The following is a 26,798-nucleotide window of genomic DNA, read 5'->3' on the forward strand; positions in this document are numbered from 1 at the left end:
CTCCCCTTCCTATGCCTCATTGCACAATGCACCTGTGATATCAAGAGGCTGGACTCTAACTGGACATTCCTCCACCATCACCACAGCCCATTGCACATCCCCCTCTACTTATGAGCACTTAAATAAACACCCTTGAAACAAATACAAATCTGGAGTCTGTCAAATTATTGAAATTTGTATTAGTACAACATTCTGAAAACATTGCAAGTCATATTTACAGTAATATATACATTGCAAGTCATATTTACAGTTATATATACATTGTTATGACCTTTAGTGGGCAGCAGTAAACATGCCAGAGTGGGCCACAGAGATCTGAAAATAGAGATGCCAAAGGTTACAGTAAGTGGCCATAGACATAGGGAAATCAGGCAGCCATGTACAATGTCCAACAGAAAACTGTAAAGTAAAGTTACATTGTCTTACCTGTGTGTTACTGGAAGTACTGCTGTATGATATTGCTTCTGTTGTCCACATCTTCTTCCTCTGCCTCCTCTTCCTCACTGTCCACAGGCTCCACCGCTGCCACAAGACCATCTCCAGGCTCATCCTCCTGCAGAAAAGGCCCCTGGTGTCTCAAGGCCAGGTTGTGCAACATGCAACAACCAACGATGATCTGACACACCTTCTTTGGTGAGTAATACAGGGATCCACTTGTCAGAGGGAGGCACCGGAACCTGGCCTTCAGGAGGCCAAAGGTTCTTTCAATTATCCACCTTGTTCGCCCATGTGCCTAATTGTAACGTTCCTCTGCCCTTGTCCTGGCATTCCTCACTGGGGTCAGTAGCCATGAGAGGTTGGGGTAACCAGAGTCATCTGAAAACATTGAGGTACAACTCTTAGACATACACTAAACCTAAGGGACAACCCCATACCCAGACACCAACATATACTGGATGGGGACCTTGGGCTCACCGATTAGCCACACCCGGTGCCTCTGGATTTGGCCCATCACATATGGGATGCTGCTATTCCTCAAGGTAAAGGCGTCATGCACCGAGACAGGATACTTGGCATTCACATGGGAGATGTACTGGTCCGGCAAACACACCATCTGCACATTCATAGAGTGATAGATAGATTTTTCTATTCCTGAACACTTGTTCATTTCTCCGGGGGAGGGGGAACAAATGCTACATGTGTACCATCAATGGCACCAAGGATCTTGGGGATATGTTCCAGGGCATAAAAGTCAGCTTTCACTGTGGCCAAATCTTCCACCTGTGGGAATACAATGTAGCTGCGCATGTGTTTTTAGCAGGGCTGACAACACTCTGGTCAACACATTGGAGAACACTGGCTGAGACATCCCTGATGCCATGGCCACTGTTGTTTGGAAGGAATCACTTGCCAGGAAATGGAGCACTGACAGGCCCTGCACTAGAGGGGAGATATCTGTGGGCTGGCAGATAGCTGACATCAGCTCTGGCTCCAATTGGGCACACAGTTCTTGGATTGTGGCCCGATCAAGTCTGTATGTTAGTATAATGGGTATGTCCTCCATTGTCGCAAGGTCCAGAATGGGTCTGTACACTGGAATATGTCTTCATCTCATATTCGTCCTCAGCGGTTGAAGCCTATGGAGGAAGACGGTGAGCAGAGGGTCATAATCACACATCTATTGCAATAATGATGCATTTCTACATTTACAGAACCAGTATGTGAATCCGAGAGTCAGTTGCTGTGCCAATGTCTGCTATGACACAGTTAGGTGCCATGGCCTGTGCCCCACAGAAATGGCGGCTGCCTGACCTCTGAGGCGGGACAAGTGGAAATGAGGTAATCCCGCTGGCGTTGTGCGCCGTTGCGGTAGGCGGTCGATGACCGCCGTGCAACTTCGCATTGGTTAGCATTGGGCCCTATGGGTTCAAGGAGCCAATGGTGATGTATGCCGGTGGTGACAGTACGCACCGCCACGGACGTGAATGCCATTTTCTATCTATTCACTCACTTGCTACTTGACCTTCAACAGGAGAGGACCTACACTGCAAATGCTGCTGTGACCTGTGTCGGGAAGTGACAATAGCTCATGTGTCTGGGGAAAGGGCCCCTGCCTTCACTGTGGAGGAGTTGGAGAGACTGGTGGATGGGCTCCTACCCCAGTAAACATTACTCTGCAGTCCTCCAGACAAACAGGTGAGTACACTGTGAGCATGATGCGTGGGCCATGAATGTAAGAAGTGCTGTGTTTGTAAGCCACATGTAGGGGGGGGGGCTAAGGCTTCCTGGCCAGAGTGCTGCATGTCTGGTGGTCAATGTATGTGTGTCAGGGGATGGGACGGATATGGTGGGCCATGAGTGTGACGGTCAGGACGGTTAACTAATTCCCTTTTCTGCTGTTTTTTTCCTGCAGGTCAGCACCCATCAGAAAAAGGGTATTTGGCGTGCCATCGCCAAGGAGGTGTGGACCCTGGGGGTCTTTGACAGGTGGAGCACCCACTGCCGCAAACGGTGGGAGGACCTGCGCCACTGGGCAAGGAAGACAAGATTTGCAGTGACCAGGATGCATGATAGTCCATGGAAGCAGGGCTAGATTCCATCCGGAGGTGGCTACGGCTGTACAATGGTGGTAGTGCCAGTGCTGGTGGGGGTGCTGGCAGTGGTGGAGGGAGGCTCCAGCCTCTCTCCTGCAGTCTCGGACGGCTGCCCACTGGGGCTGCTGCTGCTGGCAGTGGTGCTACTGTCAGCGGTGCAGGTGGCGGTGCTTGCGGCGGGGTCTGCAGCGGTGCCTGTGGTAGTCCTGCCCGCAGTGCAGGTGCCGGTGCTGCCAATTGGTGGGGGGAGGCTCCATCCCTTCTTCTGCAGCCTCGGACATCTACCCACTGGGGCTGCTGCTGCTGCTGACAGTAGTGGTGCTTGCAGCGGTGCAGGAGGCGGTGCAGGTGGCAGTGCTTGCGGCGGTGCTACTGGTGGTGCTGGCCGCGGTGCAGGTGGTGGTGCTGGCGGTTGTGCTGGTAGCCACCAGGCCTTCACCTGCAGCCTCGGACGGCTGAAGTGCCTTGCCTGGTGTTTTGTGCCCCTTGCTCACATTGGCAGATGGTGGTGTCACCTTGGGTCTGGCAGCTGGAGTCTTTGAGGTGGCCTTGCTAGGTGGTTGTGGCTCCTTCCCCTTGCTGGATGCTGTCCTCTTCTTTACCTTGCCAGGTGGCGGAATGGTTTTGGCCTTGGCAGGGGTAGGATGAAGTACACTGCCCCCTCCAGAACCCATGGAGAAATGAATCCACTCACCTATCCTTGGCAGGATGAAGCACGCTAGGCACAAAGCTCCTCCAGAACCAGTGGAAGAAGGCATCCACTCACCCTATCCTTGGCAGAATGAAGAACACTGGGCACAAAGCCCCCTCAAGAACCAGTGGAGAAATGCATCCAGTTGAGAGACTGTGGCTTTGCACTCTCCAGGACCAGGCAGTGGGCAAACCACCCACTTGAGAGACTGCGGCTTTGCACTACCCAGGACCAGGCAGTGGGCAAACCACCCACTTGAGAGACTTGAGAGACTGTGGCTTTGCACTCCCCAGGACCAGGCAGTGGGCAAACAACCCACTTGAGAGACTGTGGCCTTGCACTCTCCAGGACATCGCTGTAGGCATGGAGCCCCCTCCTGGAGCAGTGGCGTTGTCCAATCTTCTGGCTGAGGTGCCCCCCATTCCCCGTCCCCCTGAGGTGCCTGTGTGTTTTTGACCTGATGCCCTGCAGTGTTCTCTCCGTATTGAGGCATGACTCAAGGGTGGGCTTGGCCTATTAGTTTTGGCACAGTGGGCCACAGACATTTTAAATGGACAATGTACCGCCTTATGTACGTATTGTATATTTTGTAAATACTGTTTTAGAATTTACAACGTATATCTGACTATTTCTAATAGGACACTCATTTGACTCAATTCCTTTTATCCTTGCGTTCTTCCAGAGGGTTACGGGGTGTATATGTAATGTTGATGAATGTATTTGTTTGTATGGTGTTGGGGAGTGAGGGTGGGGCTGGGGGTGTTGCGTGTTGCGTGTCACTCTCTTTTCCCTTCCCCCCTCCCCTGAGTGCTAGGTGCAGTACTCACTGTGGTCATCGCCGCCCCCGTTCGTACTCCTGGTAGATGAGAAGATATACCAACATGGGTAACACCTGTAGCCCGGGCTCCATGGCGTCCTGGTTCTTCGTTGAATGTCGAGAGGTGAGTGTTTTCCCTTCTGTGTACTGTTTCCGCCATGCTTTTGATGGCGTTGGTACATCCCCGGAAAAGCTGACGGATGGGCGGGTTGTAATGTGGTGGGTGGTACATTGTCTTCCGCCTGTCTATTGGCAGTTACCGCTGTGGTGTTTGTTGCTACCACCATGGTGGTCGGAGTGTTAAAGTGGCTATCTGTGTTGGAGGTTTCTGCCGTGGTCATGATTCTATTTTGTTTACCGCCGGCCTGTTGGAGCTATTACCGCCGCTTTAACACCAACCGCCAGGGTTGTAATGAGGGCCTAAGTGACTAGCTCCAGGCCAATTGTTTTTATACAGCAAAAATATATTTTGTTACTTTATTACTAGAACTAGAAGATCTTTGTTGCAGGTAAGCATAGTTGTAAATAGGTATCAAGCATATGTATCAAATGTACTTTGTTTGCTTTTCGCAGATAAGGCAGTTTACAAGTAAGTAACACTTTTCTATTTCAAAAGTTGACACAATGCAAGTTTTCATAGAGTCCTCGGAGGGGAAGTATTAGCACAGTTAAAAGGTAAGAACACAATTTAGGATTCCAGTCTTGGGTGATTAGGATGTGCACAGTTCAACATTTAGTCTGACCCCGAAAGCGCACCACCAGCAACAGAGGGCCAGCTGGGTGCAGAGGTCAAAGCTGGCGTTGGGTTGTCAACGGAATCCTTTAAGGAACGGGGTGCTCGGTAGAAAGCAGATTGCAGGTAAGTACCTGCGGTTTCAGGACACAGGCCTGGAGGGTTTAGGTCACCACTGGGGGGGGCCACAGTTCAACACCAAACACACACCCTCAGTGGCACAGGGGCGGCCGGAAGCAAGGTGCGAACACAGAGCTGGCCACCCAATTCTTTTCAATGGTGGGTCCCCAGGGGTCACAAAAGATACTGCAGGCTGGGTCCAGGGGGTCTGTTCCAGGAAAACAAAGGTTGGACAGACAGGAGAGGCGGCTGCTGAACATTGCTGGATTGTCGGTCGGATTCCCCAAATCCAGGGGGCTTCGGGTGCAGGGGTCTGCTTGGGCATCGGCAATCTTCGTTAGATTCAGTTGCGGTCAGGGGGTCCTTCTGATTCAGGCTGCAGGCATCGTTGTGTTGGCCAGGATGGGTCAATCCAGGGTGGACTTGAGGTCAGAATCGCCTGAGGATCTTCTCTGGACCAGTGGGCCACCTGGACTCAGGCCGTGGGCATCGGGTGCAGACTGTGCAGGGCTCTCGGATCTGGGGTTGTTCTGGAGTACTTTTGGGGGGTTTCTTCTGGACAGGGCAGCTGTCCTCAGGAGTTCTTGGTCCCCTGCTGGGCAGGCAGTCCTCTGGGGGTTTTTAGAGGCTGCTGGTCCTACAGGATGGCTCACATTTTTGAAGCAAGAGTCTTGAAGTTGCCAGCAGGCCGGTAGGGCTGGAGCCAAGTCAGTTGCTGTGTGGAGTCTTCCCTGCTGGGGGGGTCGGCATAGCAGTCCTTCTTCTTTCTTCTTCAGGCCACCAGGAATCTGGTGAGTAAGGTTCAGGAGAGCCCCTAAGTACTAGTTTTAGGGGCTTCACAGTGATCAGAGGGCAATAGCCAATGGCTATTGCCCCCGAGGGTGGCTACACCCTTCCTGTGCCCCCTCCCTTTGGGGAGGGGGACACATTCCCATCCCTATTGGTCTCTCTCCTCCAAACAAGGTGGAGGATTCTGCAAGGAGGGGGTCACTTCCACTCTGGACACCTTAGGGGTGGTCCTAGCTGCAGTGGTCACTCCTCTCTGTTTTACTATATTTTCCCACAGGACCTGCCACCAAAAGTAGGGCTTGCTAGCTGGAGTGCCCTGGGGAACCTAGCAGGAGGCCTGAACCTTTGAAGCTCTCCACCATGTGGGGGGGGGGGGGGGGGTGAAGCACCTCCATACAGAGCAGGCTTTGTTTCTAACTCTACAGAGCACAAAGGCTCTCACCCCATGGGGTCAGAAACATGCCTGTTAGTGGCAGGCTGGCACAGGCTAAGCAGTCCTGCACTTAAGGGTTGGGTAAAATACAGAGGGCATCTCTAAGATGCCCTCTGCGTGCATTTCACAACAAATCCAACACTAACATCAGTATGGGTTTTTTGTGCTGAGAAGTTTGATATCAAGCTTCCCAGTCTTCAGTGAAGCCATCATGGAGCTGTGGAGTTTGTAATGACAAACTCCCAGCCCATGTACTTAATATGGTCAGACTGCACTTACAATGTATAAGAATGGACTTAGCCACTGAAGGAGCATATTGCTCATGCAGCTATGCCCTCACCTGTGGTATAGTGCACCCTGCCTTAGGGCTGTAAGATCTGCTAGAGGGGTGACTTACCTATGCCACAGCAGTGGTTTGTACGTATGGCACCCTGGAAGAGGTGCAATGTTGATTAACTTTATCTCCCCACCAGCACACACAATTTGAAATGGCAGTGTGCATGTGCTTGGTGAGGGGTCCCTTTGGGTGGTAGAATACATGCTGCAGCCCTTAAGGATCCTCACTGGCCACAGAGCCCTTGGTACCACTGGAAGGGACTTAGCTGTGTGCAAGAGGTGTGCCAATTGTGGAAGCAATGGTACCGTTTATGAAACAAACACTGGTGCTGGGGCCTGGATAGTAGGTTTCCAGCACACACTCAGTCAAGTTAGCATCAATACCAGGGAAAAGGTGGGGGGGTAACCAAGCCAGAAGGGGCACTTTCCTACACCCGGGACCTGGCCAATCCAGGGCTTTTCTCAAAACAAGCAAAGGAGACAGCAAAATTGTGGTTTTTTTGCTCTCAATTATTTTTTTGCCAAGTCCCAAGTTGGCTGCCAACAATTCCTTGTTGAAGTGTTGGCAGCCAACCAGACCTCAGCACGAGATCTCACAGAGCCTTTGACTTCCTATATATACAAATTTGTTTTTTCTTTAATGTTCCAAAAACTACTGAACGTATTTACACCAAATAACAAAAAGGGCTCTTTCTGAATCAAGAGCTAGTTTTTTGCCAGATTTAGTGAAATTCCTTTCAGCAGTTCGTCCTCTATTCCTGTTCAAAATCCATATGGAAATTAACATGGAGAAAACGCGGTTTGGGACCTCTCCATTTTTCTCGGCCCCCACTTGACAGATCACCCCAAAACTTTCCGGACAGCAGCAGAAGTGTTGTATTTTTGGGAAAATTTCATGAAGATTCATGAACCGCAACAAAGATATAGGCAAGTAAAAAAGTGCTTTTTCTATAGAAACTCAGTCCTAACTATAACTACAACTGGCAAATAAGTAATAACTATTAGTTGCTGTCACCAGTAGGTTGTTATACTTAGGACCTAGAGCCAGATGTAGCAAAATTCAGAATTGCGACCCGCAAATTGTGAGTCACACGAGTCGCAATTTTGAATGTTGGATGGTGTCCCTGACACCATCTGCGACTCGCAAAGGGGTCGCAAAGGCCCACCTCATGAATAATCATGAGATGGGTCGCAATTTGCATCCCCCTTGCGAATGGTGGCCCTCACAGGGATGGTGGCCTGCTGTGGACAGCAGACCCCCATGTCTGTGACTGCTTTTTAATAAAGCCATTTTTTTTTTGTAATGCAGCCCGTTTTTGCTTAAAGGAAAACGAGATGCATTACAAAAACGAAAAATGAAACATTTTCATTTCATTTTTTCAGAGCAGGCAGTGGTCCATAGGACCACTGCCTGCTCTGAAAAAATGTTTACAGTGCCATTCACAACGGGGAAGGGTTCCCATGGGGACTCCTTCCCTTTTGCGAATGGGTTACCACCCATTTCAAAAGGGTGCAAAATGCGATTGGTTTGCAACCGCGTTCGCGGTCACAAACCAATCCTGCATTGCACTGCGACTCGCAATTAGGAAGGGAACACCCCTTCCTAATTGCGACTCGCAAACCCGTTTTGTAATTCGGTAATCGAATCACAAAATGAGGTTTGTGCATTGTAAAGTGCTTTTTGCACATCGCAAACAGCAAAATTCGCTGTTTGCGACGTGCAAACTGCTTGCTACATCTGGCCCCTACTTCCCATTGAAAAAATGTTAGTTGACTTGGCTATATCTTTGGCGGGGTTTGATGAATCTTCACACAATTTTCCCAAAACATTGTGCCAGGGGTCTTCTTGTGCATTGAAAGTTTCGGGGTGATCCATAGTGGGGTACACGAGAAAAAAGTGGGGGGGTCCAAAAACGTGTGTTTTCCATTTTAATTCCCATAGGTATTTTGAACATGACTACAGCCCGAACCACTAGATGGAATTACACCAAATTTGGAGGAAAGGTAACTTGTGGCCCAGAAAGAAGTCTTTTTGTTATTGTACATACATCCATTCAGTATTTTTTAAATATTAAAAGAACCCAAATTTGTGTATCTAGAGGCACGAAAGCTTCGCAAATCCTTCAAATCTCATGCAGAGATCTGATTGGCTTCCAACACTTCAACCAGGAAGTTTTGGCAGCCATTTTGAGACTCAGCTTTAGCCGCGCCTCAAAAATAAATGTAAAAAAAGGACCAGGGCAAAATAGATTTTTTTTTAATTCACAGAGTTTGCTAATTTCACTAGGAATTATAAAAAGCAATCATGATCTCATGTGTTTGCTTTCAATTTTGCTCCCATGTGGGCGAGATCCCAGGGGCATGCAGGGTTAAATAAAAATGAGGAAGGGGTGCACCGGGCCCCACTCCTAGGACTTTCAAATGCCCTAAGAACCACCACTTTCCCGGGGCACAATGCAAAAAAAAATTGGGAGCTGCGGGGACCTCCCTGGGCTCTGGGGATCACCACCCCTCTCCGTGGCACGAATAAACACAAATGCAAGGGGCCATGTTTCCCCCCCCCTCCAGCCCTGGGGACAGCCACCTCCCCAGGGCTATCAAACTAAATGATGAGGGGAGGCCTGGGGTTGGCCCTGGGGACCACCACCTCCCCGGGGCTATAGCTGATAGCTTTGTGGGGGGGGGGGGCTGCACACCCCGTGGCCTTGGGGCTACAATTTTTAAAACTACCTGGGGCCCTTACAAACCCCTGGGGATCACCATCTTCCTAGGGCTAACATTTTCAAAGCTAGTGGGGGTGGCACCTGGAGCCCCTTGAGCCCTATGGACCTCCACCTCCCTGGGACCAAATTCAAAGAAGAAGGGGAGGCCCCCCTCATGGAGCCATACATGGACCTGGGGACCACCACCCCCCAGGGCTAGCTCCTGCTACCTCTTGAGGTGCCAACCTTCAGGAGGTAGCTGCTTGCTTTTGCTTGGCAAGAGCTGCCAGCTCCCACTAAGCAAAAACAAACACTCTCATTTCAGCATTTCAGCAAGCAGGAGCTTTAAAAATGCTTCTGTTAGCTGCAAGCGGAGTTTTCATCTCCTTCCCTACCTACTGTCATGCGGACAGGGAAAGAGATGAAAGTATTATTCCTGCAGGCAAGGAGCCGCTATTTGTAGCAGCTTTCAGAGTGAAGGAGCAATGCCAGCTCGAGCAGGATCTGGGAGCCAGTGGGACCTTGGGAGCCTTGAGGCTACCCCTGCGGTCCCCATAAGTGTTCACTAGGTGCCCTGGGTGGGGACACTGCACCAAGAAAACGAGGCCCGGCCCCGGGGGATGGCTCCCTGGGGCTGAAAAAGCCTAAAGTGGGGGAATGTGTGGCCCCCACCCTTTTTAAAATAAGTATTTGGCCCTGGGGAGATGGTAGTCCCCAGAGCCCTCGGGGGGTATTTGGGGACCCCCCCTTAAAAAAATATAAAAATTGCCGAGGTGGTCCCCAGGGCCCAAGGAGGGTCTGTGTGCCCCCCATATATCAATTAAAAATAGCTCTAGGAAGTTGGACATCCTCGGGGTCCAGGGGGCCCCCTAAAAATAATTTTAAAATTGCCCTGGGGAGGTGGTGGTCCATGGGGCTTTGGGGGTCCTCACGGCCCCCTATAAATGATTTTACAATAGCCCCAGAGGTGGTGGGCCCAGGGTGGCCCGCGCGCCCCCCCATATTGTTTTAAAACACAGCCCTGGAGAAGTAGTGGTCCCTGGTGCACAGGGGATCCTTGCAGCTCCCCCATATATTTCTTTAATGTTGGCCCAGGGAGGTGGTGGCCCCCAGGAGTTTTCTATTATGCAGCTCAAAGGAGGTGGTTGTCTCCAGGGCCCCGGGGAGGTCCCTGCCCCCGCATATGTTTATTTATTGTTACCCTGGGGAGGTGTGGTCCCTGGGGCCTGAGGGGGGGTCTGCATGGCTTCCCAACAATTTTTATTAGGTAGCCCCGGGGAGGTGGTGTTCCCCGGGACCCAGGGGGCCCATGCAGCACCCCCCTGATATATATATTTAAAGTTGCCCTCCTTAAGCTCCAAACCCCTTTGGTCATGTGTGGTTTGGAGCTTAAAGCGGTTAACCGCAGGGCCTGGCTACAGGGTGGTTATAGGGGGATTGGTCACAGGCCCTGTAGCTAATCCCCATCGCACACGGTCAAAGGCCGGGCATGGTGGGGGTTTAAGTTGTTAGAAAGGGGTTGGCTGCATGCCAGGCCCTGCGGCATAACCCCTGTGCACATGGCCAAAGGCTATGAATTGTGCTGGTTTGGGTGGTAATAGGGGGTTGGCTGCTGCGCCTGGCCATAGGCCAGGCCCTGCAGACAATCCCAGCCACGCACAGCCAAAGGCCATGCATGCCACAGGTTGGGTGGTTATAGAGAGATGTTCAACCTCCACCGAAGGTCATGTGCAGCGGTGATTGGATTGAGGTATAGTAATTAAAATTGCTTTACATTAATTAAACCATAGAAATTCACTGAAAGAAACCAAAGGTTACAGGGACATGATAGCTAGGAAATAGAATTTAAAAAACATAGAAATTCACTTAAAAATCCAAAGGTTACAGGGACGTTATAGTTACGGGGGTAAAGCGTTTTGGGTGGCAAGGGAATTTTAGGAGTTAGTGTGGGTATGGGCATTACGGTGGTAAGAGAATTTTTAGGTTTTAGGGGAGGTATGGGTTTTAGGGTGGTAAGGGATTATTTAGTGTTGGGGGTATGGGTTTTAGGGTGGCAAAGGTATTTTTAGGCTTTAGGTGGGGGTATGTGTCTATTCTAAAAATATATGTTTATATGTCAATATATCAATTCATATGTGTGTATAGACACACACACATACACACAAATATGGAATGTATACTTACCTGTACATTTTTTACCACCCATATGCCTTTACCATTTATGCCTTTACAACAATTTTTTTTTAAAAAGGCATGAATGGTAATAGCAATGCATGTTAAAGGCTTGTGGTAAAGGTTGCGTTGTAAGGGATGCGTGGTAATGACATATAACCGCTATCGGGCCATACAAGCTATTCGTGATAAAATCTATTTCCTGAATTCTTTGCAGTTTAGAAGAGTACTCTGAGTTTCACTTAATGTTTTACTGCTGATGACACTAAGAGAGCTGTTATATACACACTGACCAGGTTTAAGATGTTTATGATTTATGCCAGTGGTTTCCAATTGAACATTTTAAAACGTACTGTAAATGTCAAGGAATTTGAAATTGGGGGCTAAAAATTAAATCAGTGTCTTCAGATTGATTGGTAGGAGCAGTGCAGATGCATCACACTGAATACAATATGGATAATATGTGGTTTCAATTGAATTTAGAAAAGCTCCAAACTGCCTATTAACCCCTTCGCTGCCAGGCCTTTCCCCCCCCCCCTCAGGTGCCAGGGCTTTTTTTGTCTATTTGGGGCAGTTCACACTTAGGCCCTCATAACTTTTTGTTCACATAAGCTACCCATGCCACATTTGCGTCCTTTTTTCCAACATCCTAGGGAGTTTGTGGATTCCCCTGGAGGACACCAAGAAATTAGCCAAAATCCAATTTTTTAAATGGGAAAAAGGGCTGCAGAGGTAGGCTTGTGTTTTTTTCCCTGAAAATGGCATCAACAAAGGGTTTGCTATGCTAAAATCATCATCTTCCCAGCTTTCAGAAACAGGCAGACATGAATCAGAAAAACACATTTTTCAACACAATTTTGGCATTTTACTGGGACATACCCCATTTTTACAATTGTTTGTGCTTTTAGCCTCCTTAGCTTCCTTTTTTATAAAAAGTAGACAAAATTTAAATTCTGAATTCAGCAAGGGGTCATTTGTGTAGTTTCTACAAGGGTTTCCTACAGAAAATAACAGCTGAAATAAAAAACTATTGAAATTGTGGTAAAAAACTGCCATTTTCTCCATGTTTTATTCTGTAACTTTCCTGCGATGTCAGATTTTCAAAAGCAATATACTGTTACATCTGCTGGACTCTTCTGGTTGGGAGGATATGTAGGGCTTGTAGGTTCATAAAGAACACTAGGTGCCCAGAGCCAATAAAGGAGCTGCACCTTTCAATAGGTTTTGATTATATATTGGGTACACAGCAATTCAGTTGGTGAAATATAAAGAGTCAAACATAGGTGTAAGGGAAACCTTTGTATTTCCAAAATGGGCACAAGATAAGGTGTTGAGACGCAGTGGTTATTTGCACATCTCTGAATTCCAGGGACCCCATATTTGCATGTGATTCACAGGGCATTTCTCAAATAGATGTATTTTTTACACACTTTCTTACATTTGGAAGGAAAAAAGGAAGAGAAAGACAAGGGCCAATAACACTTGTTCTTCTATTCTGTGTTCCCCCAAGTCTCTCGATAAAAATCGTATCTCACTTGTGTGGGTAGGTCAAATGCCCGCGACAGGAAACACAACATGGACACATCCAATAAATATGGTACCTCACTTGTGTGGGTTTGCATAGTGCCCGTGACAGGAAACGCCCCACAACACAGCGTGGACACATCACATTTTCCCAAAGAAAACTGACCTGTTTTTTGCAAAGTTCCTAGCTGTGGATTTTGGCCTCTAGCTCAGCCGGCACCTAGGGAAACCTACCTAACCTGTGCAATTTTTAAAACTAGACACCTAGGGGAATTCAGAATGAGGTGACTTGTGGGGCTCTCTCCAGGTTCTGTTACCCAGAATCGTTTGCAAACCTCAAATTTTGGCAAACAAAACACTTTTTCCTCACATTTCGGTGATAGTAAGTTTTGGAATCTGAGAGGAGCCACAAATGTCCTTCCACTCAGCATTTCCCCAAGTCTCCCGATAAAAATGGTACCGTACTTGTGTGGGTAGGTCTAGTACCCGCAACAGGAAATGCCCACAAAACACTATGTGGACACATCAAAATCATCAAATTCAAAACTACCTGTTTTTGTGTGGGGGTGGGGGGCACCTGCGTTTTTGGTCATGGGCTCAGCAACCATCTAGGGAAACCTACCAAACTCAGACATTTCTGAAAACTAGACACCCGAGGGAGTCCAGAGAGGTGTGACTTGTGTGGATCCCTCAGTGCTTTCTTACCCAGAATCCTCAGCAAACCTCAAATTTAGCTAAAAAAATCACATTTCTGTGTGGGATCACTGCACCAGCACAAATTCCCTACCACCCAACGTTCCCCTCAGTCTCCCGATAAAAATGATAACTCACTTGTGTAGGTGGACCAAGTGCCTGTGACAGGGAAGAGCCAAAGAAATGTCGAAAATGAGGGGGAACCATAGTGGGTCCAAAAGGGCAGTTTGTAAAAAAACTTTTTAGGCTGACAAGTGGGGCAGAATTTTATCGGTATAGATGCGACAATGCTAGGTCGTATGAAGTTTGTGGATTCCTGCAGATTCCAGAAGGTTCCATCACAAAAATGTAGGGAAAATGTGTAATTTCAAGCAAAGTTGGGGGTTTGCAGGGTATTGTGGGTAAGAAAATGGTGCGAGGTGCATGGGAAGCACACCACCCTGGACTCACCCAGATGTTTGGTTTTCAGATGTGTCTATGTCTCGTAGATTTTTCTACATGGCAGTGTCCCAAAGTCCAAAAAGTGCAGCCCTCACCATTCCATGTGGGACGATTTTGAGAGTTAGGCAAGCTCTTGTGGCCCAAATGTAATACCAAAACCCAAAATAATCAAATGTCCTCTTGCTTGTCCTTGGGAGAAGATATTTCAATGTGCGGGGGAGAGCTGAAAGACTGTTATCCCCTTTAGATGGAGTGCGGGCATACCCAGGCCCATACTGGTTGGTAGCCACCAGCCCATTTTTTTTTTTATTCCCTGGCGTCTAGTAGGCGTTCTACCCACCCCCCAGGGAGTGGGTCGGGGGTAATTGCCCCATCTGCCCACCGGTGGGCCGAACAACTTTGTCCCCATTTATTCGGGGTGGGGGTACAGCCATACCCCTGCCCTTTCTTTTTGAACAAAATTCTTCCATGGTGTCTGGTGGGCTTTCTGCCCCCCTGGGGGGCGTGTGAGCCTAACAAAAATAAGCTGAGTTTGCCCCAGAGGGGGCAGAAATGGCCTAAAATAAATTGTCCCCCCAGGGCAGCAACCATTTCCTAAGGGGGCGCTCCCCTTGCGTGAAATTGGCACAAACATTTTTAAAAACTGGTGTCTTGTGGTTTCTTCCCTCCTTGGGGGCAGATTGGACTAATAAAAAAAGGCTGATCTGCCCCCAAGGGAGGCAGAAATGACCTACAAAACATTTGCCACCCCAGCGGAGCGGCACTTGCCTAAGGGGTTGTTTCCCTTATCAATATAATCACAAACAAAATAATCCCTAGTGTCTAGATGCTTCTGCTACCCCGGGGGCAGATTTGCCTAATTAATATAGGTCGATCTGCCCCCAGGGGTGGCAGAAAAGCCCCATATTAAATTGCCCCCTCAGGAGTGACCCTTGCCTATGAGGTCGCTCCCCATATAAAGATAACCAAAACAAAATCCCTGGTGTCTAATGGCTTATGCCCCCCCTGGGGGGAGATCGGCTTAATTACTATAGGGCAATCTGCCCCCAGCGGGGGCAGAAATGGCCTTAGAAAAAATGCCCCCCCTTGGGAAGCGACCCTTGCCTAAGGGGTCGTTCCCCTTATGACAATTTCACACACAAAAATCTCCTTGGTGTTTAGTGCTATTCCTGCAGCATGATTGCTATGCAATCGTGCTGCAGAATGCTCAGAGAGACATGAAAAAGAAAGGAAAAGCCTTTCCTTTCCTTTTCATGCCTCCCTGACCTCCTCTGCCCCTGTACCAACGAGAAACAAATCTGTTTCTCCCTCGGATCGCGCAATAAGCATGCTTCCACCATGATGGGAGGTGACCTCTGATGAGGTCAGCGAGCAATGGTGTGCTGATGTCATCAGACATCACGGGGGGGTTGGAGGGTGGGCGGGATGGAAGGGGAAGCGATTCCCTTTCCATCCCTGCCCTGGGGGGTGGGTGGGAGGCGCATGGACGTAACCGTTACATCCGTGAGGACCAAGGGGTTAATTATGTTTTATTTATATTTGTTTGCAAAATAAATAAAATGTGTTATCATGTGTGTATGTGTTTGATGCAGTGCTAGTTTTTGTATTTTTGTGTGTATTTTTTTAGGATTCAAATCATCAACAATGTTTAGACCGAGGTCCCCGGCTTCCAGTAATGATAAAGTTGCGGTCCACAGAAGTAAAAAGGTTTAAACCACTGGTCTATGTCCAATACAGTTACCTGGGGATTTTGATCACTCTCTCCTTGAAGGTAGATTTCAATGGTCTTACACATGTGGAATCTAGAATAATGGAGAAAGGTTTGGTCACATATACTAGCAGCTTTTGCAGACTGAAATGTCTGTTTGGAGGGCTGATCCGTTGGAAATCTACCACTTAAGACTCAACATCCTAAATCGCTGAGTATATCATATGTACGATTCCTTATTGGAGTGCACTTACACAGAGGGTTATTGGCAGAGTTTGTAATAGGAGATTATGGGGGTGATTACTTCCCCCACCAAAATACCGCTCCGCGGTCGAAAGACCGCTGAGCGTATTTTGGGATTTGCCCTGGGCTGGCGGGCGACCGCCAAAAGGCCGCCCGCCAGCCCAGGGCAAATCAACCTTCCCACGATGACGCCGGCTCAGAATTGAGCCGGCGTAGTGGGAAGGTGCGATGGGTGCAGTGGCACCCGTCGCGTATTTCAGTGTCTGCAAAGCAGACACTGAAATACAAAGTGGGGCCCTCTTACGGGGGCCCCTGCAGTGCCCATGCCATTCTTACGGGGGCCCCGCAGCACCTCCTACCGCCATGTCTCCCGCCAGGAACAGGATAGCGGTAGGGGGTGTCAGAATCCCCATGGCGGCGGAGCACGCTCCGCCGCCATGGAGGATTCACAGGGGCAGCGGAAAACCGGCGGGAGACCGCCGGTTTTCCTTGTCTGACCGCGACCGAACCGCTGCGGTCAGAATGCCCTGCGGGGCACCGCCGGTCTGTCGGCGGTGCTCCCGCCGACCCCGGCCCCGGCGGTCTCTGACCGCCAGGGTCAGAATGACCCCCTATATTCCGAAACACATATCTGGTGAGTTATTGGTTCCAGATGACTTACAGTAGCAGATATTAGTTGAAATCACCATTAAGTATAATAAGACTCCATGCATAACGTTCAAGGATACGGTCTAATTGATAAATAGCAAATATATGCTGTGGTTTATTCTTTAGTAACATTGGTGGAAAGTATATATTTATTATTACATTATAATTCTAATAAGAGTCTTTGAGTGAAACCGCTAAAATGTAATCTGTTGTAAATTCAGTCCTGACCGATTTCATAGCTAATGTGTTGCTGATTAAAGTTATAAAGCCCCCACTCAAACAAACTGATACATTTTTCGATGCAACGATTTCATGAGTTGGGTAAGTTACATTTTGAGTCTTGTCTTGCAAACAAATTACTTGATGAGTGTCCAGAAATTCAAACAAATTATCCCCGGAGATCCAGATGAGTCGCTCCAAGCCTGTAATGTTCCATGAACAACTTGTAAATTCTTGATCAAGAATTAAAAGGATTTTACCATTACGTTGGCTCTTGGGAATAAGGCATTACTGGTCTGCTTCTCAGGTATGTACAACAGAAATTATCCCACAAGTACTTTTTTAATTTCTCAAACATTTTAAGGATAAAGTCGTACATAAGAGCAAGAAAGCTTCATAAAACATATTTGGAAAATTGTATGTGTAATTTGTTGTGATTTATAATATATATGGACTAATTTCTATGTAAATATTCTGATTGTTTTTACGTAATCTGATGGATTACATGACCTTGACTTTGACTCTTAAAGACTACTTGTCTCTCAATGGAAACACAGATTACCCTTTTCACAATGTGCCTGCGTGCTAGTGCATTTAACGGGTCTAAACTGACTTCTGCCATATTCCAAATGGGTGTAATGAGCTCAGCACAGTTTAGGTTTTTGCTGCTGGTAGCGGCATTTTGCCAAACATAATAAAACAGTATATCGGCATGTGCAAAATGGGAGCAGTATATTTTGTTACTCCTCTTTTTTAAGCCAAAGTGTAACATGGGTTCAAAAACAGAGAACGGTTTTTCAGTTTTAGATTGATGTTTTATCTCATTGGGCAGTTTCCCAATAGACTGTGGCCTTTAAAGGTCATTTTTAGGTTTCATCTGAACAGCGCTTGCTTGTGAAATCTAATGCACTTAATATATATCTTTAAAGGGACTTATATCCCGCCCCCTTGCTTTTCTTGATTCCTGTGCTTGCCACTTCCTCTTCCTCTGTTTTGATTGTCTGTAGAGCTATTTCCTGTGTTTGCCAATGCTTGTTTCTTATGTGTTTGCTTTTATCAGTGTCCTGTGGCTTCAGTACTGCTTTCATCCATTTTGGTGTGGAACGTCTTTGTTTGCACTGTTATCTAAAATCTCACTGTCAGCACGCATTTGAAGCGTGCTTGTCGTCGGCATGTTTTTTTTCTCCCTTTGATTTAATCGTTTTTTATTACCACGCATTTAAAGCATGCTCATAAGCCGACACTGAGACACTACTAGGTTCCCCAACTCCAGGGTCGGTAGCCCTAGCCGTTACACCACATCCTCTCTCCCTTGGCTGCTTCCGTTCTTCTAGCGAATCAAACTGCTCACTCGAGGAATCACCTCCTGTTAAAGAAGAAACACTGTTGCAACCATTTCAACATGTTTATGGCGACCTCATGCGGATTTCTGGTGGAAAACATCCTGCCAGTGAGAAATTCAAATTTTTATCACATTTAATAGTTCTTAAGTGTAGTCTGATTTTACAATCCTAGCCTATACATATCTAAAAGCAATATTATATTTTGTTAGGATTTGGTAGAACAAAAAAGTTTGAAAATGATTTAGAGATTCACTTTGTATTTATCATTGTATTTTTGTCTCTGTGCGACTCCATCCCTGAAAATATAGTGTTTCTAGATTCAAACATGGCAGATTTTGTCCTTTATAAGCTGTGGTCATGCAGTTCTTGACTGCCTTCTATGTCCATGGACAAACTGCTACTTGGCTCCTTTTCGGTGGTAATTTAAACTCTTCTAGGCTTCTTTTGCACTCGGGATATGCCAGAAATTGTAGTTTCTTAATTTTTTTATCACGCCCCTTCACCACAGAACTACAGCATGTAGTAATTGTAGTGTAACCACGAGCAGCACCGTAAGAGTAGATGGCGTGTAACTTGATGGACCGCTGGTCGATGTATGTCTCAGGAGAGAGACCTGTCCTACTCCATGCTATCCTGCAGCATAGAGCTATGTAGGCAAATTATTAGATAGTTTCTTCTCCAAAGGTGAACCTGCCACTTCCCATGGCCCTCTGGGAAATGTATGCCAGGCACTGGATCTCACCTCTAGTCTGAAGGTGAGCATTTTTTAACTTGAAATATGATCACTTTGCTCTCTGTGGTCTAAGTGTTCTAGGCACCATCTTCGGCGATGGTTAAAGTGCCCACTGTGTGGAAAAGTAAGTGAAGAAGAGCAGTATCATTGTTAACTGATTGGAAGATGCAGACTCCACTAACGTAGGGCACCCTAAATGATCGACTTAAGCAGCTATACTGCACTGGCTGTAACACATCTTAATTATTTTTTAATACAAGTAATCGGATAACTGCCCCTTGCCGCATCCACCGCGGAACTCTCAGCATTAAGAGTTTTTTTTTTTAATTAACCCTTTCACCTCTAGCTGCCTGGCTGACCTTTGTCAAAATACCCAATTTGCTGATTGGGTTGTCACACTGAAGGCAGCTGATTGAGCCGAACAAGAGCAGCAAGATGTTTGTGGCCAAAGGAATGCTGTAGTATTTCTGGTTTAATAAAGTACAATACTGCATTTCCCACTACTTAACTTGTGTCAAATATATTGAATTCCAACAAAAAAATCAAAATCACATAGGTGAAACCTAATGCATTTACCAGTGATTGTTGTAAGTCACATGGCTGCTGCTGGAACCTGTTACTTTATTGCATCAGGCACAGTGGAAGCTGAAAGCAGAAAGGGAGGAAGGAAAGAGAAAGGGTGGGGAGAAACCAGAGGGAGAAAAGAGAAGGAGAAAGAGAGCGAGATAGACAGACAGAAGTGGCAGAATGAGAGGAAGTGGGGAAGAAGATAACGGACGGGGCTTGTTTCAAGATTTTTGCCTTGGCTGCTTCTGGGTACCAGTCCCGTCCTGGGTGTTTTTTGTGGACGCTATTTATGCAGAATTGTAAATGTAGCCAAGAGAGCTCATCAGTTAAAAGCTGAGAACTAGCTGTGAAAATACCAGCGCTTAATTTGATCCGGTGGCTGCAGGTGGGGTCCACCATCCATTTCTGGGGTCTGACACAAATTATTACTCAACAGACTTTGATTCAGACCAAGAAAGAAAAACACACAGGGGGTGAGAATGAGAAACAGAAAGATGACAACGGATGAAAAAGAACCTGCAAGAGTGAGATAAAGGGAGGAGGGTGTGTCTGGTGGGGGACTTAGTGTGGACTCAAGACTACCCAGCCTTACTATTCAGCAGCATGTCGGCTGTCTGCATCTGGCCAGAACCTTGGGCATCAGCACTTGATTTTTTGTTTTTACAAATTAAGCACTGGAAACCACAGAAACTCTAGTGCAGCAAATACCAATTTCCTTCAATGTAATGCAGCCAGACAGCTGGATGAAAGACCCTGTCAGCTTTAAAGGGGCAATGGCTTGGTGGTCTGGTACTGTGAAGATCTTATCAAAAAGTGATATTATATTCAAGCAACAAATATCGGCATTGCCAGTGGCCCAGTTTGAATGTGCTCCTGCATGCAAACATTGTGCGCGCCTCTGTTTTCTTTACCAGGTGTTGTCCAATTCCCAGCTCAGCGCTGCATATTAAGGTTTCACCCCTTTACCTTAAATTGACGCCATGCACTTCGAGGCAGGAATGAATGAATCAATGAATGAGGAATTCAAACATCACCAACACTCCACGTTATTTGCTTTGAAGGTGTTTGAAACATACTGTAGTTTTAGGTACACCATAATCTTTTCAATACCGCAGATAAAAGCATTGTCTTTAATATATATTTATTGTTTGCAAGAAGAAAAACCGAATCATGAAATATGCCATTCATTGTCCTGGTTGTAAATTTATATAACACTTTATGCTATTAATGAACAAAAAATAACCGTCTTTAAGAACATCAATGAGCAACAAAAAAGAATGCATGGACCCACCTTTGAAAATGGTCTGGGTAACAGCTGCAATGTAAGCATCCGCATCATCATCACATGAGACCTTTTTCCACCAAGGCCAGTCCTTGAATAAATCTCCAAACTCCTCACAATCAGTTACTCCACAGAACAGTACAACCACTTTTTGAGGTGGGTGCAGAGCCTTTTGTAAATTCTCTATTAGGCTGGGTTTGGAAAAGCACATTACCAAGTCCTTGGATAAAAGGATGACAATGCACTTACTGCTCCAAAACACCTGCAAGTCTTCAAGAGCAAGTGTGCCATTACTGTCCACTTCATAGCCGAGTAGGTTCTGTTTTTTTACTTGAATGCTCGAAAGGAAGAGATCTTTCAGGTACTGGCACCATTCACTGCCATCACTTCCATGCACGATTAAAACATCACAAATATCTGCAGTGCCTGTGAATTACAGAACAGGAGAAAATCTATAAATACTGACATTTATTTGCTCTGCTTTATCAAAGTACAATCAGATATCCAGTTCTAACTTTTAAAAAGAACACTAGGGTCCATATTAAAGAGATGTTCTGGTCTGCAACGGGATGCACCTTTACCTGCGTGTGCTCTGGGCAGACCGGGTCAGTGCTTCCTATCAAAATGCTGCCCAGATTTATGTGGGCCTAGTGCCATTCCAACGCCACATTAGCGTAAATATTTTAGGTTAATTTGGCATTGGAAGGCCAAAAACGGCACACCATATGTACAAAGTGGCGAATGCGCCACTTTGTAACCCCTTGCGCCACATTATTTCTGCGCCAGGCATAATGTATGTAAGGGTGTAATTCCAGCTTACGGGGGGCTAAAAAAAGTCACAAAAGAAATCTATGAGATTTCTATGCTTCATTTGTATTTGCATTTTTTAACGCCTGCTAAGAGTAGGTGTTAAAAAGAGGCTCCCTTTGTGTTCAATGGGCCCGTGGGTGCTTTGCAGGATTAGCGTCCTAATTTTTCATTTTAAATACGGCACACACATTGTGGCGTTAGAGGGCGCTAAGAGGTGCAAGAAATGTCCTGTCCCCCGAGCAGCTTCGAAGTTGCGCCTGCACAAAGGACATCATATCACTGAAAGGCTAACCGTGTGTTGGATGCCGCCCGTGTGCCTTTAACGGAGCAGGTGACAACTTGGTCTGCATTTACAAGGAACAGAAATCCCCCTACAGGCGAATGCAATTAGTGACTGCTCCTGTCTATAGGGGCATGTCTAAGAGAGTTCATAAAAACGGATTTTCCCCACTTCAAAGGAGCGCCCTTTGGGAGACTCTAGGCCGCACAGACTCTATGCCAGGAAATGTCTTGAACAATGCGTTGTAAACAACGCGGATGTTTCCCAAGCATAACCGTGCTTGCTGGAACAACAACTGCTTTTTTCTGTGCCTTAACCATGCATGTGCTTGTCTACGCAGATGAGTGCTTAAGGCACAGAAAAAGGCAGAGTGGATCGGGAGAGGACGCAGTGAGGTAAGTGGGGCTGGGGCAGGAGTGGGTGGTAGTTTTTAGCGGTGGGCAGTGGATTAATGGCTTGGGGTGGGTGGGGGTGGTCAGGTCTTATTTTTAGGGGCAGGTGGGGGTTTGGGTATTTTGTGTTTTTAGGGTGGGGGGTCGGGCTATTTTATTTTTTAGGAGCGGAGGTGGGGGGATTGCTTATTTTTATTTAGGGCTTAGTGTGGGGTGTAGTTTTTTTTTTTTTAAAGGGGTGGGGGAATATTTAAGGAAGGGGGAGGGAGGAGAGAAGAGGAGGAAGGTTCGATAGAGGACGCATCGAGGTAAGTGCGGTTGGGGCAGGGGTGGGGGTAGTTTTAGGGGTGTGGTGGATTAAGGGCTTTGGGTGGGTAGGGGGACGGGTCTTTTTTGGGGGGTTGGGTGTGGGGTTTTGGGTATTTCAAATTTTAGGATTGGTGTCGAGCTGTTTTATTTTTTAGGATCTGGGTGAGGGGGTTTGGTTATTGGTTTTAGGGCTTAAGGTGGGGGGTGGAGTGGTTTATTTTTAAAGGGGTGTGGAAGGTTTAAGGAAGGGCAGGAGGAAGGAGGAGAGACACAGAGGAAGGATCAGGAGAGGACGCTGTGAGGTAAGTGGGGTTGGGGCAGGGGTGGAGGGTAGTTTTTAGGAGTAGGGTAAATTTAGGGCTTTGGGTGGGGGTCGGGTAGTTTACATGGGGCGGAAGGTTTTAAGGATCAGGGCGGGTGGGGGGTCAGGGTCATTTACTTCGGGGGAGGTTTTAGGGCTCGGACGGGTGGGGGTGTTGGATTAGTTTCGTTTTATGGGGCAGGGGGTGGGGGTCAGGTTAGTTTTTTTTTAGGGTTCTGGGTGGGTGGGCAGGTTATTTTACTTGGGGGAAGGTTTTAGGGGTCAGGGCGGGTGGGGTTCAGGATAGTTTACTTAGGGGGGAAGGTTTAGGACTCAGGGTGGGGGGTTAGGATAGTATTTTATTTTACGGCCCAGGTCATGTGAGGCGGGCCGGGTAGTTTATGAGGCAGGGGTGGGGGTCAAAGTAGGTTTTTTATTAGGGTTCAGGGGAGGTGGGGGGCGGGGGCACTTTAGTTTCTAAGGAAGGGGGTGGGGGTTAGGATAGTATTTTTTTTTACGGCTCAGGCACGTGAGGGGGGCCGAGTAGTTTAGGTATTAGGGGTGGGGGTTGTTTTGGGCCTTAGGGCGGGTGGGGGGGTTGTATGATAGAGCCACGCATGCCGTTCTGAATGTTGTTTCCACACATGCCTTTACTAGGCATTCTTTTACAACAAAATTTGTTGTAAAGGCATGCATGGTAAAGGCATGCGTGGAAACAATGCAGTCGTGGATCCGACCACATGGTTTAGGGATGCGTTGTTCATGCATGCATGGTTCCATCATACAATCCTCTGTGCCACCTTTTTGTGCAGCTGTTAGTGTGCCTTCTGATGGATTCTTTTAATGATCACATTTCTGAAAGTTTAATGTATATTTCACGATTGTTTGAAAGCTCAAGTACTTTAATTAATTAATTAATTAATAGGCAATATATTCAATGCTGTTTTGAGAAGGGGCCCCAAATACATGTTGCCCAGGACTTCAAAAGCCTTTAGCTGACAATGAGATTCTAGTACACAGGTACTTACAGGGCAATCTTCTGGGCAACATACTCACACACATCTGGTTGTGAGAGTTGAGGGGCTCCCTAGTAAAGCTCTGGCTTTCTCCACAGTGAGAGAAAACTGAAAAAAAACAAAGCCATTTGTCTTTACACTCTGTCCAGTACTGTACTGCACACAGCTGTCGTCATACGACCTGTGCAGGAGTACAGGTTTTTTATTAAAACATATTTAATTGGTTTTGAAGTTGAGATACACAACACGACCCAACAGAATTAAATGTAACATAGAATATTCAACAGTAAAGCAAATACAAACAAGCATTTGCAATGCAATAGGTTTCACATTAGCGAGAGTTAGAGCTGTTGCCGTTATCAGGAAAAAACTGCATTTATGCTTTCCTTCATACAATTGGCATTAGACTGTAATGGTCTGAACAGCCCCTAAAGAGCAACACAGTAAAAATAGCATTTTGAGGAAACATGGTCATATAAACATATATTCAGCCCCTAGAGGGCATAATCACATAAAATATAATAATAAAGATTATTGCAGTGTAATCATATAATCAGCCTCTTGAGGGCATAGTGTTTTACACATTTTCCGGCCTAGCAGGCCTTTTAAACATCATTTAACTGTGGAATCAGTGGCACAAGAGTGCCGTGCCGCAGATCATTACTAGATGTCCATCTAGAGTCAATAGAAGGAAGTGCAGTACTACTGGTCATGGCCAGATGTTCCTGTAGAATCAAAAACAGAAGGTGTGGTACTACGGGTAATGGTTAGATGTCACTGTTGAGCCAACTGAATTAATAATGCCTTGGAATACATTATCCTTTGCCAACTGAATTAATAATGCCTTGGAGTACATTATCCTTTTGAGTGAAGTGTAGAGCGTGACATATTTGCAGACCAAACATGACTGTCAAAATACTAATGCCAACAAAGCCCTTAAAACACAAACTTCTCTCAACCATAAAAACAAAAGTTTCAGCTATAAAAGAATTTAAAGATGCACTCAGTGGTAGAAGAGATTATGATATTTAGGCCCCCTAACACCTAGTGTGACCCATTGCCTGAACAGACAGAGCACAGCATTCTGAATGTTTCGGGGGTGAGTCCATTGCCCTAGGACCACCACAGGCTGAGTTATGAGCACAAATGTGTTGTAAACCGAATACCTGCAAAGCATTATGGGCTACGTTTCTGTGAATATATTAAACCTTTATCAGAAATAAAGGCCCATATTTATACTTTTTTAGCGCCGCATTTGCATCATTTTTTTACACAAAAGCGGCGCAAACTTGCAAAATACAATTGTATTTGTATGTTTGCGCCGCTTTTGCATAAAAAAATGATGCAAATGCGGCGCTAAAAAAGTATAAATACGGGCCAAAGTGTGTTCGTTCATTAGCAGAAGGTGCAGTACCACTGGTGGTGGCTAGATGTCCCCTTACCAGAAGATGCATTACCACCGGTGGTGGCTGGATGTCCCTGTTGAGCCAACGAAATCAGTTGTGCATTGGAGCAATTATTTGTTTTATAACGGACGTATACTGCATTATACACCTACAGGCCAGGCATAATTGTCAAAATTCTAAGAAGGCCCTTATAACACAATCTCCTCTAAGCTATTAAAAAAAAAAAAAGTTTCAGCTAGGAGAGAATTTAAACGTACATTGAATGGTGGAAGAGGTTATGATATTTATACTTTTTTAGCACTGCATTTGCATCATTTTTTTATGCAAAAGCGGCACAAAGTTACAAAATACAATTGTATTCAAAGCGGCCCAAAAGCAGCACTAAAAAAGTATAAATATGGGCCTAAATGGCCCTGTTAAGACAACTAAGTCAGCACTACCTTGATATCCTAGAGCATGACATGTCTGTAGGCGAGACCAGGTAGAATTACCAAGATACTAACTACCCCCTGTTAACAAACTCTTTGCAACTATAGAAACAAACATTTCAACTACAAAAAAAAAGTTGAAACATGCACTGCTTAATGGAAGAGATTATGATATTTAGGCCCCCTCTCTCCTAGTGTGACCCACAAGATTGCTTGTACAGAAAGAGCACACCGTTATAAATGTTTTGGGGGTGGTCCCATTGCCCTAGAACCACCACAGGTGGAATTATCAGCACAAAAGTGTTGGAAAACAAATGCAAAGCATTGTGGGCTAAGTTTCTATGAATATGAAGACCAGACCAGGCAGAATTGTCAAGATGCTAACTACCCCCTGATAACACAAACTCCTCACAGCTGTAGAAAGAAAACTTTAAACTACAAAAAAATGTAAACATGCACTACGTGATGGCAGAGGTTATGATATTTAGGCCCCCTCTCTGCTTGTACAGAAAGAGCACATTGTTATAAATGTTTGGGGGTGGTCCCATTGCACTAGAACCACCAAAGGCTGAGTTATGGGCACACATGTGTTGTAAAATGAATGCTTTCAAAGCACTATGGGTCGAGGTTTTCAGAGTGCAGTGAATATTGTAGTATTGGCTCTCCCGCTGTGCCCGGAGAGCCTGAGGATTCATTCCTAGGTCGATTTCATGTTTTATATAGCAAGAAAAAAGTACAAAACAGGTACAACACATCTTGTTATTACTGACTATGTAAAGTTGGGACCCAGTGATAGGCAAACACGGAAAACGAACTGCGCCTATGAACATGAGTGCTGACAAACACGAGAGGCAGGAAACAAAGAAAAATAGTCAGTCTAAACAACAGAAAAACATGTGAGGCGTAAGTAAACTGTACTTGGCCGGTGCGCCTGGGCCAAGTACAGGAAGTGACGTATCGGTTGACAAACCACTTAAAAGGCAGCACAACAACAGCAACACTGCCTTCAACCTATTGGAAGTAGGAGGCAGCGGCAGGCGGGACAAAAATGCCCATGTCCCGAACAACAGGTCTTCCAGACAGCACACATGCGCTGTCGAGGCTCGACCTAAAAAACAACTACCTGCT

General features: G+C 46.5%; 1 protein-coding gene across 3 annotated transcripts in view; it reads right to left on the reverse strand.

Annotated features, from left to right (window-relative positions):
- Positions 1-26,798, reverse strand: part of PIK3AP1 (phosphoinositide-3-kinase adaptor protein 1) — a 1,392,564-nt gene that overhangs the window by 1,147,056 nt on the left and 218,710 nt on the right. For all 3 annotated transcript variants that reach the window (XM_069240444.1, XM_069240442.1, XM_069240443.1), the window contains exon 3: positions 20,738-21,154. In XM_069240444.1, the coding sequence (XP_069096545.1) occupies positions 20,738-21,154 (417 nt within the window). The remainder of the gene's footprint in view (positions 1-20,737; positions 21,155-26,798) is intronic.

Source organism: Pleurodeles waltl, chromosome 6 (assembly GCF_031143425.1).
Source record: "Pleurodeles waltl isolate 20211129_DDA chromosome 6, aPleWal1.hap1.20221129, whole genome shotgun sequence".
Classification (NCBI taxonomy): domain Eukaryota; kingdom Metazoa; phylum Chordata; class Amphibia; order Caudata; family Salamandridae; genus Pleurodeles; species Pleurodeles waltl.